General features: G+C 44.3%; 1 protein-coding gene and 1 long non-coding RNA gene across 4 annotated transcripts; one reads left to right on the forward strand and one right to left on the reverse strand.

Annotated features, from left to right (window-relative positions):
* Positions 1 to 1,139: 1,139 nt before the first annotated feature.
* LOC120969587 (uncharacterized) lies at positions 1,140 to 14,598 on the reverse strand. 3 transcript variants are annotated; one of them, XR_012188750.1, is made up of 3 exons: positions 13,954 to 14,598; positions 2,429 to 2,508; positions 1,140 to 1,405 (listed from the first exon to the last, which is right to left on the reverse strand). It is a non-coding gene; the product is annotated as an uncharacterized lncRNA (long non-coding RNA). The 3 variants fall into 3 exon arrangements; XR_012188751.1 differs by having other exon boundaries at positions 13,950 to 14,598; XR_005763913.3 differs by lacking the exon at positions 13,954 to 14,598 and having other exon boundaries at positions 2,429 to 3,836.
* On the forward strand, positions 7,060 to 11,887 carry LOC141028081 (uncharacterized). Its single transcript, XM_073505939.1, has 7 exons — positions 7,060 to 7,065; positions 8,561 to 8,641; positions 9,061 to 9,356; positions 9,446 to 9,710; positions 9,796 to 10,240; positions 10,320 to 10,516; positions 11,657 to 11,887. The coding sequence occupies exons 1-7, from the start codon at positions 7,060 to 7,062 to the stop codon at positions 11,885 to 11,887; spliced, it is 1,521 nt and encodes a 506-aa protein (XP_073362040.1).
* Positions 14,599 to 15,200: the final 602 nt, after the last annotated feature.

Raw genomic sequence — 15,200 nt, forward strand, 5'->3', positions numbered from 1 at the left:
CAACTCCGTTGCTTTTTATTTTGCTTTTATTTTACTTTGCATCTTTATCATAAAAATACCAAAAATATTATCCTATCAGATCTCACTCTCGTAAGTGACGATGTAGGGATTGACAACCCCTTATCGCGTTGGTTGCGAGGATTTATTTGTTTGTGTAGGTACGAGGGACTTGCGTGTACCCTCCTACTAGATTGATACCTTGGTTCTCAAAAACTGAGGAAAATACTTACGCTACTTTGCTGCATCACCCTTTCCTCTTCAAGGGAAAACCAACGCAGTGCTCAAGAGGTAGCAATCAGCTTGTTCACCTTTGCCTTCTTGCTGGGTTTGGCTTGGCCCCAGAAAATAAGAAATGTAAAAAGGTCAGTATAATGATCAAGCATAAGGTGTGAATAATTAAAATATATCCTTACCAGGTACAGTTTTGAAAGCTGGGATTTGCGTTACCGTTGACTCGCCAGAGGAGGAATGAGAAGTCCCCTGATAGTTTGAATCAGACAGGTTAAGAGGTTGTCGGAAATGACCCGCCTTAGGATAAAGTATGTCAGAAATATGTAAGACCTCTGGCCGGCATTTGCGAACCGGTGTGTTTGGTAAGCCGGAGGAACTAATCACGCCGCCACTATGTCGGGTGGTGCGGGGAGCTTCGTGTTGTTGTTTCTTCAAAAGAAACACTACACCACAACACTGGTGTAAGGACATATAAACTGCCGGGAAAAGGCTCTTTAAAGGGCAAATAAACTGCCGGGGCAGTGGTTCTCCTGACAAATAGAACCGCCACGAGAACGGCTGCCAGGGATTACTTGTCCCGGCAGATAAACTTCTCCCGGCAGTTTTTCTGCCTTGGCCCATGCATTTGCCGGCAGTCTATTTTCTCCCGGCAGATTGGTCGGGGCAAGGGAAACTACAATTACCGGCAGTTTAACTGCCTGCACAAGCACATTTACCCGACAGATGTTACTCCACCAAGTTGATTTCGCTAGCAAAATTTTATAGGCATTCGTATTATGTAATATCCATCCACTATATATGTCTAGACAACCAGGACATATCATACAATTTATACATGTAATTCAATCAAAGTAACATACAGGCTTCATCGAAATCTTAAACATCATTCCATAAACAAAATGACCATATATAAGGAGGTTGTTCACAAAAGGAGTACATATATGTTTGCCACAACCAGAATAAAGTACCGCCACAAGAGGAGATGTACATATGTTTCTAAATGTGTGCCACACAACCAAAATGAGCTTAACAAGCACCAAAATGGGCAGAGCAAATCTCTAGGTTCAACAAACAAGACATACAACATTATCACTCCATCTTAGTTGTAGATATTCCAAATCTCCAGCATCTTGAAGATCTTCCAAACCTTAGTGAACTTGTACCTTTGGGAAACCTGCAACAAATCAGAAGATGTTACATACAACAGTTGCATTCAGCACTTAAGGAAGAAGTTACAACAATCACATGCAACAGCTGGATAGCATTCTGAAATATAGAGCAACCAGTAACATCTCTAGAGTAATCTCTACTATAGTAGAGAACAAGTCCATTTTTATTATCTTAACAAGTAACAAGCTTATCTTCTCATCAAAATTGTGCAAAGTCTGTACAAATATTAACAGGAATATGTTACAACAATCATATACAGCAGCCGCATGGCCACATACAACAGCCGAATATGTTCTGAAACATAGAGCAACTAGTAACATCTCTAGAGTAATCTCTACTTTAGTAGAGAACATGTCCATTTTTATCATACTGATAGTAGCAAGTTTATCTTACTTCTCATCCAAATAGTGTGCAAAGTACAAATATTAACAGTAAATAGTACGTGTACCTATCTTGTATAGCAGAAAGTGGTATAATCATGTTCCATGCACAAAGTTACTGTACTAGCCAGCAAAAAAAGGAAAACTAATTTGAATCCTTATCAGCTTGAGGATTGTCACTGCAAGATGGCAGGAATTTTGAGAAAACAGTTTGACAGGCTTGCAAATATCTTAAGAATAATAATATAAAACTTCACAATATGACGGAGGTGTTACCATCGAAAAAACTTGAATGCAAGTACGTTATCATCAAATGACACTCCTAATAAGGCAGAGACACTAAAGATGTCCACAATCAGCTTTAATTTAAGAAACTGAATCATATTAACAAATCTAAGCTTTCAAAAGTGCAGAAGCAGAGTAGCAGTTATATATTAAGTTTTAGGCCAACAATAACAATGAATAAGCATGTGGTTCCAAGCTCTGATTCCTTGCTAGAAGTAATCCATATACATCATATGGGAAACTTCTTTGTTACTCAAGCAAATTTCTTTCTCAAGATATACATTGGAGTCTGCAACATGCAGAGACAGATAATGCCTGCCAGACATCAATCTCAAAAGAACATCTTCCAAGAAGGAACTTACATTACACCTTGTGTCAGAGTTATTCGATATAGCTATAAGGTTGGTGTTATTTTCGCCAAAGCATTATAATCCACCGCCATCTGCAAAAATAAAACACTGACAAGTAGCTTGAATTATATTCCTTGGTAGAATATATCAATAAGTACATATTATTACATGCTTGTGTAGCTATGACAATTTATTAAGTGGTTGTTGTAGCGTTCTCTTTTATCAGATTCGGCTAGAGTGTAATAGAAGAAATGCATAACTTAATTCAAAACCATTGAGTGATTATATATACTAACAATATAAGGTGTACTACTCGAAGCAGGATACAGGTTAACTACAATGTCAATATATATCAACAGTGAGAGGCTTTTGAGAAGAGCCTAGATTTAGTTATGTTTAAATTCTGGGACAAGATTGTTTGTAACAATTTCTAGGCAGAACCACCATAAGCCCTAGAGCTCCAGCCCTTTCCCAAAGCTTCTATCACTCCATATTCTATCCTTCAGCGAAGAAATGTGAGTGCTAAGCAGCAATGACGGAAAAAAGTCGGAATTAGTGCTGATTTCTAACACTATCTGCATGTAACAAGTACTGCTACACTACCCAGGTGGCCAAATTCAGAGCAACAAAGGTCAATGGGGAAAATCAAGAGCATGCACTTTACTGAAATAGTAAGGAGTTTTAACCCACATTGGAACAAATATAACTGAAATCCTAATAGAGTCAGAATAAATCCTAAACCCGAAGAATTAACAACCCAATCCACTGTCACTGCTTGCATAGCCATTGTATCCAAACAGGCCCTACATTCAGTGCTACCACTTCTGTATGGTTCTGAGCTTAAAAATAAGTTCTAGCTGGAGGAATGTAATCAACCAATAGAAAAATTAAGGCATGGGAAATAAGAAAACATAATCGAAACAACTGATGAAAATTTCCAATTCTCAAGATTTTGTTAGGAGAAGAACTTTGCATAAGTTTGAAGATTCTAAACTGTTCATATTTGGGCGGTGATCTTGCTCGCAATATTTATCCTTGACAGATGGATCAGAAATGAAAGCGAAAGTCAGTAACATACCCTTCTTTTTTTAAACGAACATGGCCTACATTTTAAGAATCTTCCGTATGACCTCATATACCTGAGCCTTTTCTTGTTTTGTTTTCTAAACTTACTCTTAGACCTGAAATAGGAAATGACTCTTACACCTGAAATAGGACCATATAGTTTTGCTATTACAACTGATAGGTACAAACTCAACTATATGGCTTCAAAAGTTGGAGCAACAAAGCTTCACAAAATGTACGCATAACTGAACTAATGCTCAAGGCATAAACCATGTGTGTTGTGGTGTATATTGGTTAATTAAAGGTAAAAGTTCCACTAGGCGCTAATTTTTTTTAAATAATACATTTTTTTAAATTACAGAAATAATACACAGAAAAAAAGAATTTACAAAAATAATACACCGTCGCCCACTGCAGGCCGACTGAGCCCAGTCGGCCCACAGCAGGCCGATCGGCTAGCAGGAGGCCGACTGCAGGCCGGGCTGGCACGCGGCGGCCTGTGGTTGGTCGGGCCACGTCGCGAGGGGGAGGCAGTGGCCTGTTGGCGTGGTGCGCCCCTGTCGGCCTGCGGCCCGCCGATCGGCCACCTGGTGGCCGACAGGGTGCTGCCGACCTGACGCGCGCTGGCCGGCCCGCCCTTATCCTCTCCTTCCTCTCCTTCCTCCATTATTCTTCTCCCGTGGCTCATTTCTTCTGTGTTCTTCCTCCTCCTCTCTCTAGAGAAAAATGGCACACATTTTTACACCTAAATGAGCTACATTTTCGCGATTTTGGCACCGTGAATGGGTTCAACTCATTTAGGGCAGCCAAAAGAGGTGTCGATCTACTGACGGGGTAGCTCGTGGTGGTCGTGGTGAGCATTTTGGTGGAGGTGGTGGTGGTGAAGTTGGGGCAGTGTTCGTCGTTGGGGCAGTTGGGGTGGTGAGGTGGTGGTGGTGGTGGAGGTGGTGGAGGTGGTGGTGGAGGTCGTTCGTCGTTCGTCGTTCGTCGTTCGTCGTTCGTCGTTCGCACGCACGCTTCAAGGGTATATTTCAGCCCACATTTTATTTTTCGTAGGTGCTCCGGTAGTATACGTAAATATTGTTATTTGCCGCGGTAGTATACGTAAATATTTGTGTGCGATTATTGTTATTTGGCCCGGTAGTATACGAAAATATTGTTATTTGCCCCGGTAGTATACGTAAATATTATTCGTTCGCACGCACGCTTCGTTCGATGTGAAATTAAATTTGTGTGCGATTATTGTTATTTGCCGCGGTTGTATACGTAAATATTTGTAGTTGCTACGGCTAATATTCGTAATATAGTTATAGGTGTGTGAATTGTATTAGTTGTTAGTGGGGATAATAAGTTGTTGCTTAATACTTGGCACGTACACAGGTGCGGGATAAGAAGTTGGAAACATGAATAAAAAGTTGGAAAGAAGAGACAAGTTTTTTTTAAAGAGTTGGGGTCGGCATGTGCATAGCATGTCAGTGTGATGGAAATTTAACAAGCAAACAAAAAATAGGAAAAGTAGAACTACATGTTAAAAAACGTTTCAGTCCGTACCCGATGCCAATATGAAGCAGATTACCCGCTAACCTTTATTATGCGTATTTTCTAAAGTTTTACCCATAACAAGCAATGCCACACTTTTTTTTAAACGGCCACGCTGTAGTTTAACAAAAAAACTTCGGATAAAAACTTCTTTGCAAGGAAGAATTTTACATGATCGTAGAAATAAGACGCATGCCTTTTTCTAAATTATTCTTAACATAGATTAAAATAAAAAATACATCAACATGGGCCATATAATTCAAATAAACTGAATTATCATATTTGTCGGTTATATTATTATTATTATTTGAGGCCTATTTATTATTAGTAAACATGGGCCTATTTATTATATTATTTTTAAAACAAGAGTCAAGCAACTCATCATGATCGTCCACATAGATTAAATTATATTGATCGTGAAATTTACTATGGTCCTGGTAATATATATATAGACATGTCTAATACTTGTATTTCTATGTTGAAAAAAAATAGGTGAGTCGAGATGTCCGATGTAGTGAAGTTGAGATTTTACTATGGTCCTAGTACTGTCCAAACAAATGAGTTGGGAGAAGATCTGAGTGAATTTACTCACATAGAGGTGGCAATCAACGCACCACAAACATGGTCTGTTAGTCAGTTGAAAGAATGGATTGCGGCAAGTTTAGGTCTTGATACTGAAACACACACCGTCGGTGTTCATGCATTGTGGACACGGTCAAGTTCAAAAATTTACTTTTATTTGAGGCCAATAGAGGGAGACTCCGATTGGGTGCGGTGGTTACAAGGTTGTGAACGAAGGGGATGCAATCCTGTTGCTTTAGTGCTTCCCATCGTGAAGGAGGTCACTGCACATGAAGGGGAGTGTGGCTACGAAGGACAGAGCAGTCATGTAGCAGGAGGAAATGCTTATGGTTACGAACAAGGACAGAGCAGTCAGGTAGAAGGAGGAAATGCTTATGGTTATGAACCAGGGCAGAGTAGTCAGGTAGAAGGAGGAAATGCCGATGGTGATTACAATGGCGAGGTGGACGCTGACGAGGTAGATGGGCACATGCAGAACCAGATGGAAGAAGAAGACACCGATGTTGAAAGGGGTCATGCCGATGATTCTGACGAGTCAGATGAAGAAGAAAATGCAGAGGAGGTCCCGAATCCTGCATGGTGGAATCATGACTTATCATCTGCAATGACCGTGAATGATGGACATGATTCAGCCTGGCAATATCACCAGAACAATATTGCGACGGGTGCTATGTATCCGAACAAGCAAGCCCTGAAGGATGCAATAATTAATTGGGCAATGTCCACGCAAAGGGTTTTCAAAGCTGAGGTGTCCAGTCAGAAATTCCTCACAATGGTATGCAAGAACGCAGATTGTCCCGCAAGGGTGCACGGCTTTCTCCCTAAGTATGGCACAAGTTGGGTGATAAGTGACTTAGTTAATCACACTTGTCTTATTCCCTGCATCCCTCAAGATCATGCCAACCTTTCATCCACGCTTATTGCTCGACTGTTTTATGATGAGATAGTGCAAGGCAAAGCTATGGAAGTGAAGGCAGTGCAGACAAAAGTGTTCGCCAGGTTGAAGTACAAAATTTCTTATTGCAAGGCTTGGAGGGCTAAGCATGCAGCGCTTGAGAGGAGATTTGGTTCTTATTTTGATGCATATGACTCTGTTGTCCACCTCCTCCACACCCTGCAGCAGCGGAATCCAGGCACCTATATCGATATCCAAGACATGTTCATGCCAGAGTTCCCAACTGTGAGGGTTTTGCATCGTCTCTTCTTCTCTTTCGGTGTATGCATCGAAGCTTTCAGGCATTGCCGACCGGTGATATGTGTTGACGGTACTTTTCTCACAAGCAAGTACAAGGGTCAGATCCTAACAGCCATAGGTCAAGACGGCCAAAATCAAGTCGTCCCACTGGCATTTGCTTTTGTGGAGAGTGAGAACATTGAAAGTTGGACATGGTTCTTCAGGTAGTTGAATATATCAGTTGTGAAGGAGAAGCCCAATGTGTGCATCCTTCATGACAGGCATGCAGGTATACTCAGTGCGATAAGGACACTGACAAACCCAGGCCCTGAGGAACAAGTTCCATGGCAGGACTTGCAGAGCCGTTGGTGCATGCGCCATCTCGGGGCTAATTTCTTCTCGCAGTTTAGAAATAAGAACCTGATGAATCTGTTCAAAAAACTCTGCAAGCAGAACCAGTTATGGAAGTACAATTTGATACGCGACAGACTTAATGTGTGCACGCAGAGACACATGAGGGACAGGAAAGCTGCAAGAGATGCAGCGGTGAGGGCACATGTTGAAGCAGTAGCTGCACAGTTGGCAACAGGAACAGCGGCCGTGGAGGAGGAGGCTGTTGGGCTATGTGACCTGCCAGGCTTTGACCCACCTGGTACTAGGAGAAGGCTCGGGAGGTCGATTAAAACCTTCGAGCAGTGGATAGAGCATGAGCCTCTGGAGAGGTGGTCTTTGCTACATGACACACATGGAGCAAGGTACGGTGTCATGACAATGAACCTCGCGGAAACATACAACTTTGTCCTCAGAGGAAACCGGGCATTGCCACTTACAGCCATCGTTGAGGGTATTTTCTATGGCACCGTCAAGTATTTCAGAGACAGACGTCAAATAGCAGAGCAGCATATCTTGAACAACCCAAATACACGGTACTGTGGAAGAGTCACGAAGTACATGGACAACAAGATGCAAAAAGCTAGGTCACACACTGTAGTCGCCATCGGTAATCAAGGAAGAAGGTTTGAGGTCCGCTTAGCCAACAACAAATTCGGATGTGCAAATGAGTTGAGGACGCATGAGGTGAAAATTGGCAATGAAGCCTGGCCAACGTGTGAGTGCACATGCAATAAACTGAAATTGCTTCACCTACCTTGCTCACATGTACTTGCTGCTTGCGGGCAGCTTGGAATGGACGCAATATCGTTTGTGTCTCCATATTTTCTGAAAGAGGCTGTCCTCAATACCTGGACAGGTGAGCTGATGGGTTTTCGATCAATGGGTAATTTCAACAGCGTCAACCCCGCTGAAAGGCGTTACATTCCAAACCCAGAGCATATGCGTACAAGTAGAGGCAGACGGCAGTGTTAGCGCATCCGAAATGATATGGATGAATCTGAAGCAGGAGTCCGACTAGGCAATGCATTCTATGCAATGAGTTTGGCCATAGGGACACTAATTGTCCCACTTTCGTCACTGGGCATGGACCAGGCAACCGGGGAAGAAGAGGAGGTAGAGGCAGTAGAGGAGTAAGGTCGAGAGGAAGAAGAGGAGGTAGATGCCATAGGACCGTTGGACGCACCGGCTGGTTGGGAGCGAGCTCTTACACAACGTTTTCACGGTGTTTTTCCGGATGCTCCGGATCCGGTATGGGAGCATCACGGACCTAAGTATGAGTGGTTGCTAAATTTCCGGGTAATTTGCCCTACCTATTATCTTCAAGTTATCGTGCATAAAGTTTTACAGAAAATAATTGCGGCTTACTAAAACTTTCTCTTTGCTTAATGCAGATCCAGAACTTCCGGGCGCCGTTGACTGCGGAACAGATCACTCGGAGCCTCGAGGCCTACTTACTATGGCTTTTCGGCAAGGTGATGTTCACGCAGAACCATGTCACCACTATTAGCGCCCTCTACATCCCTATGGCACTCGAGATAGCGAGCGCTCAGACGGTGGATCAGATCAGACAGAGGAGTTGGGGTTCGGCGGTGTTAGCGGCTACATACCGAGGTATGTGCAACGGTTGCCAGCTTACATCGAGAAAGCCAGCCCTTCTTGGATGCCCTCTATTCCTCCAGCTGTGGTCGTGGGAGAGGTTCTCTATAGGGCGACCAGATGTACGTGTTCATGAGCCTATAGACGCCATGTTTGATGTTGACGGCATCGACATGCCTACTTTTGGTCTGTGTTGGACTCGTCGCAAGGTATGCACCGTGTTGTAGTTTAATGCAACTTTTTCTGCACAAGAGATCATTCGATGCTAGCGGCTACTAACTTTTATTCTCTGCAGAGACGCTTTGCTAGTGATCAGACCAGGAAGGCATACACAGCATTGAACGAGCAGTTCGATGCGTACACCGGGGTCATCTGGCAGCCCTACACGGAAGCAGCCATACAAGCGAGATACCTTGCTCGTATGTCTGTGCTATGCACAAGGGACCGAGATTACTGGATGACAAAATCGAAGATCATCTTCGATGTCTTCGTCGAGGAGATGGCACAACAGAGGGTTATGAGGCAATTTGGTCTTCTGCAGTTGGAGCTACCTCCCCCTATAGAGAACCCGGTGCCAGCACACATCCACAGGTATTAACCAGTTTTTCAATGTTGCATTTTCTTTCATAGTACTCCATTCGAAGCTTTAGGTAATTGTTGAACACACACCACAATTTTAGGACGACAAGGAAGGGCATGAACAGGACAACTGCTGACTGGCTAGTTAGACTAGAGCCGTATGTTATAGAATGGGAGACAGCAAACACAAATCTATGGCACGAGAATCACAATTTCGATCTCGATGAATTCAATCTCTATTTGCGGCGCTACATGACCGGAACACGGTTACGCATTGTTGAGTACTCCCACCCAGAGGAGTTACCGGATCCTACTCCGTCGGATATGTACCCGAGCTATGATACTTCGGGCTCTAGGCAGTACGCGGTAAGATATTTTTTCTTTACTTAATGTTGTCACATACTTTGACATGCAAGAGACAGACATTATTAATCGTCATGCAAATTTGCAGGCTACCTTGACACGCGAACTGTACGACGACGTGACCACCTTTGGACGATCACTATCGTCTGGACCTCTTCTTCATCATCGTCCAGTGGTACAGCCCTTCTTGGAAAGAATTCAGAATAAGATACGGACTGTGTACGAGGCTATCACGTGCACCCGGAGAACCGATGTTGTTCAGCACGAGCAGGAGCAGCCGCGTCACTCCATGCACCGACATCAACCACGTCCACGTCTAGCACAGCAGCCGACAACCAGGCCACCCCGTCCTGACCAACCTGGCAGTTCTACGTGGCACCCGCAGCACTATGGTCCCACGTCGAGCTTCGTGTTTTCTCCACAGCCACAGCAACACGGTCCCTCGTCAAGCTTCGTGTTATCTCCACAGCCACAGCAGCACGGTCCCTCGTCCAGTTTCGTGTTTCAGCCAGAGCAGACGTCACACCCAGCAGGTATGTGTCTTCATATTTATTGTTTTCAATATTAATTGATGCAACCTCCTTCTTCATGATGAAACGTTCCATCGTGTAGGGGCCTATGGATATCAGGCGTCTATGTCGGCATCACATGATACGTGGGGGAGTGATCAACATCCCGAGGACAACATACAGGCTCAGACGTCGCAGCACACCCAGTGGATGAACATGTTTTCGACTCCTCCACCAGGCCCGACACAGGATACACAACATGACCAGGGAGAGTCTGAGATTCCTCCTCGTCACATTAGGGCAACCGACAGGTTGGGATGGTCTCCGATTCCAGATCCGCCTCCCCGCCAGGCCAGACGTCGTCACTGATGCTTCTATGTATCAGTAGAGACATTACCATCTATTTCTGTGTAAGACTTATGTCTATTCTATGTATGAGACAAATGACTATGTACTTATGTACGAGACATATGCCTACTCTATTTTAGTACTCTGTTATCGGAAGTACAAGATCATATTTAGATAGAACATAATATTCATACAACGAGACATTGCAAACAATTAGATAGAACTACATCTAATTAAATGGTACGTAACTAAACTCACAACATACAACATAAAAACTACATGAAGTCATCATCGTCATATGTTCGCGCCAACTTTTTCCCGCCATATGTTCGCGCCAACTTTTTCCCGCCACCCGTTTCCCGCCACCCGTTTCCCACCACCCGTTTCCCTCCTGCCATTTCCCGCCCCATTTCCCGCCACCCGTTTCCCGCCACCCGTTTCCCGCCACCCGTTTCCCTCATCCCATTTCCCGCCAACCCTTTCCCGCCATACCGCAGTCATTCTTTCCCGCCATTTTCTCCTCTCTACCTATAAAACCCCCTTCAGACGGAGCTGGATAAGCATTGCAGTGTGCTGGTGGTGAAGTTGGGGCACTGTGGTGGAGGTGAAGCTGTTGTTCGTCGTTCTTTGTTGGAGCCGGAGCACCGGCAGTTTGGTGGCCGCCGTTCGTCATTCTTCCTTCGCAAGCACGCTTCAAGGGTATATTTCACCCCACATTTTATTTTTCGTAGGTGCTCCGGTAGTATTTGTTAATATATTTACATGTCAACTAATTAGTTGTGAAAAAATGTGTAGTTGCTCCGGTAATAATCCGTCCTATATGTGGATGTCAAGTATTTAGGAGTGTCAGTATATGTAGGAGTCCAGAAAAAAGGTCCGTAATATAGGCAGTCCAGTCAAATATATTAATCTGTTAATATTTGTAGTTGCTACGGCAAATATTCGTAATATACTTGTAGGTGGGTTAATTGTATTAGTTGCTCCGTTAATATTCTGTAATATATAGCTTCGTAATATATAGACATGTCTAATATTTGTTAGTGGGGATATTAAGGGGTAGGTTAGGTACTCAATGCGATTTGTGTGTTGCAGATGGCTGAGGGTACTCAGTGGGTGCTTACCCCTATTGTTCATGTCCAAGGCTTGTCTCCAAGTGTTGTGCAAGTTAGTGAAGTGGACCTCACTTTTGATTGGTTGAAGACTAAATTCATGTTGAAGCAAGGGTTGAAGGAAGATGATTTTGTGTACTACGTCAGCAGGAAGCATTCAGATGGCCCTGGGGAAAGAAAATTGATTGACATAACTGATGATGGCAAGATTTAAGAAATGCTGAGCAAATGGGAATGGAAAAGGGTTGTTCAGTTGCATTGCTATAGGAAACCGAGTTATATGTGATGAATTTGTCATTCGAGATCCGCCTCCCAGGCAGGCCAGACGTCGTCATTGCCGCTCCTATCTATCAGTAGAGACATTACCATCTATTTCTGTGTGAGACATATGTCTATTCTATGTATGAGACAAATGACTATGTACTTATGTACGAGACATATGCCTACTCTATTTTAGTACTCTGTTATCGGAAGTACAAGATTATATTTAGATAGAACATAATATTCATACAACGAGACATTACAAACAACTAGATAGAACTACATCTAAATTAAATGGCACGTAACTGAACTCACAACATACAGCATAAAAACTACATGAAGTCATCATCGTCATCCTCGATTGATGCAGAACTCTTGCCCTTCGACGATGAAGAACTCTTGCCCTTCGACGATGCAGAAACCTTGCCCTTCGATGATGAAGAACTCTTGCCCTTCGACGATGCAGAAACCTTGCCCTTCGATGATGAAGAACTCTTGCCCTTCGACGATGCAGAACCCGGAAGCGGCGGCATGAAGATATCGTCTTCGTCCTCGCTCTCCTCACTCCATAAACATGGATTATTTGCTGCAATCCTTCTGAAAGTTTCACTCTTCGGCACCACTACCTTCTTCCACCTGTCATGCAACCTAAGAAGTTCTTTACGTACCTCCTCATAGGTCCTTTCAGGCCACCCAGACCTACGTAATTGGTGAGCCAACTCATTCATTATGGTGTCACTACCGGTGAGTTCGTCCCATGGAACTATCCTATTATCCATCCTGAAATCGGTAGCTAGCCTCAGAAGAGTCCTGCTCATCCCAGGGTGAAAACTACGATCGAAAAAATAATGGGACATCTCAACTACACTACACTGCAATGCTTATCCAGCTCCGTCTGAAGGGGGTTTTATAGGTAGAGACGAGAAAATGGCGGGAAAGAACGACTGCGGTATGGTGGGAAAGGTTGGCGGGAAATGGAAGGAGGGAAACGGTTGGCGGGAAATTGGTTGGCGGGAAATGGGTGGCGGTAAATGGGTGGCGGGAAAGGGTTGGCGGGAAATGGGTGGCGGGAAATGGGTGGCGGGAAAAGCGCAGTTTGGAAATGTCGATAACTTTCAAAACAAATGTTCATCACAATGGAAAAAGGTTCCCGCCTTTCAAAAAATGCATGCAATTTTTTTCGAAAATATGAAAAGAAATAGTTCGTGCCACTAAATGAATGTACGTCACCTTTGCTAGAAATATTCTCGTGTTTCCAAAAAATATCCATGACATTGTAAAAAAATGGTACTCCCTTCATCCCATAATATAAGATGATATTACAATCAATATACTCACATATCACGTGGGTTAACCAATGTTTAGATGGATCATGACATTTTAAGAAAATATTCGCGTGTTTCTAAAAAAAGTTTGTGAAAATTTCAGAAAAGCATTTTTAAAAATGTTGTGTGGTTTAAAAAAATGGTATTTCCATTAAAAATGTATTTGAAGAAATGTTACCATGTATTCATAACGTGTTAAAATATATACTTTTAAAAAATATCATCATGTATTATTAAAAATAGGCATGCACCAGTCGGCCCACAGCAGGCCAACTGAGCATAGTCAGCCCACTCCAGGCCTGTCGGTGTACTGGAGGCCGACTGGGCTTGAATCTGGTGGCCGACAGCCCAATCGGCCAGCAGCAAACTGATGGGCCACCAGTCGGCCTGCTGTGGGCCGACTGGGCTCAGTCGGCCTGCAGTAGGCCGATGGTGTATTATTTTTGAAAATTCTTTTTTTTGCGTATTATTTCTGTAATTTAAAAAAATTGTATTATTTAAAAAAAATTAGCCCACTAGGCTATCAGAATACTCGAGAAGATTATAAAATAATATCACATGAGAATTCTTTTACATAATGTTTACTTTGGTACAAAAGATTTATTTGGTGCATTGTGACCGTGAGTGTCCTTGTTAAGGAGAGAAAAGACATACAGGGAAACAAACAAGTGATAGCATCTTGATCCATACATACAGGTGATGAGCTCGATTATGATAGAGGTGTTGTGGTGCTCACTGGTAGCGAGTGTAGAGGAACTGGTGGTGCAGCGCGTGGTTGAACAATTAGTGGTTGAGCTCGACAGGGCCGACGTGGAGCAGCTCTACCAGCACCGCGCCATCTGTCTTCCACAGCAGCAGGTGCTGCACGGCTGCACCCCGAGAAGGTGCAGGCCCGACGAAGAAGAGGGACGCTCGATGACGATACAGCTCGCGGTTGACCCTGCTTGAACTCGATGCCACGAAGAAGAGCACCGTGTGGCGTTGGGAGTGAGGAAGAGGGAGTCCTTGGAGAGGCCGTCGGGGATGAACTCCTCAGGAGACAGGCGGCTACTCTCCCGGTCTCACTCTCTCAGAGGATCTGGGCGAGGCAGACAAGATGACGATGGGGGAAGTGGTGATGTGGAGGTGAACAACCGGGGCGGCGTTGATGAGGCCCGGGCCAGATCCGGCAGCATCGACCACCGGTGCGGCCAGACCGCCAGATCCAGCAATGACCAGGTCGGGCCGCTTCCATGGAAATGGCAGCTCAGCGGAGGAAGAGAGGTAGGGCGGCGGCGCACAGGGAAGGGGAGAACGGGCCGGCCAGAAGTAGAGTTAGGAAGGGGCGGCGGTGGAGGGGGGGCGGCGGCGGCGGGTCTGTGATTTGGGGAAGTAGGGTTAGGATGGGACGGGAGTGGCTGGGTCGATACAGAGGGATTTGGGGAAGAGAGGTTTTTTTAAGCAAAAGGAAAGAGAGGTTGGGCTAAGCGGCTATATTTCTTCGGCCGCGAAACTTTTGGGGATCTCCCGCGGTAGGCCCGATACTATTTCAGTTTGGCGTCAAATAAAGGGGCCCGGTAGAAAATGGGCTGTGGTTGTGTTGTCTCGGCAGAATATGCGCCTGAAAGACGTACCAGCAGTGTAAATGCCCCTGCGGCTCAAGTTCTATCGGCAGTTTGCGTGCCCTAAAGTATATGTACCGGCAGTAACAAATGTCCCGACAGATAGTTTGTCCTTATTCAGCAACTTCTCCCGGCAGTTAACTGCCCCTAATTAAGTGTTGTGGTGTAGTGAAAGTTGGGATCCAAGTGAGCTAGAGGGTGAGTAAAGCTTACTTTCTGGCTTGCTTGTCGGATTTTATGTGTTGGCAGAGGTTTTGAGCTGGAGGAAAGAATAATTACCTCTGCGTCACCTGCACGGCTAGCCTCTGCATCGTCCTGGTAATAATCATGGTCAATGAAA

Source organism: Aegilops tauschii, chromosome 7 (genome assembly GCF_002575655.3).
Source record: "Aegilops tauschii subsp. strangulata cultivar AL8/78 chromosome 7, Aet v6.0, whole genome shotgun sequence".
NCBI classification, from domain to species: Eukaryota; Viridiplantae; Streptophyta; class Magnoliopsida; order Poales; family Poaceae; genus Aegilops; species Aegilops tauschii.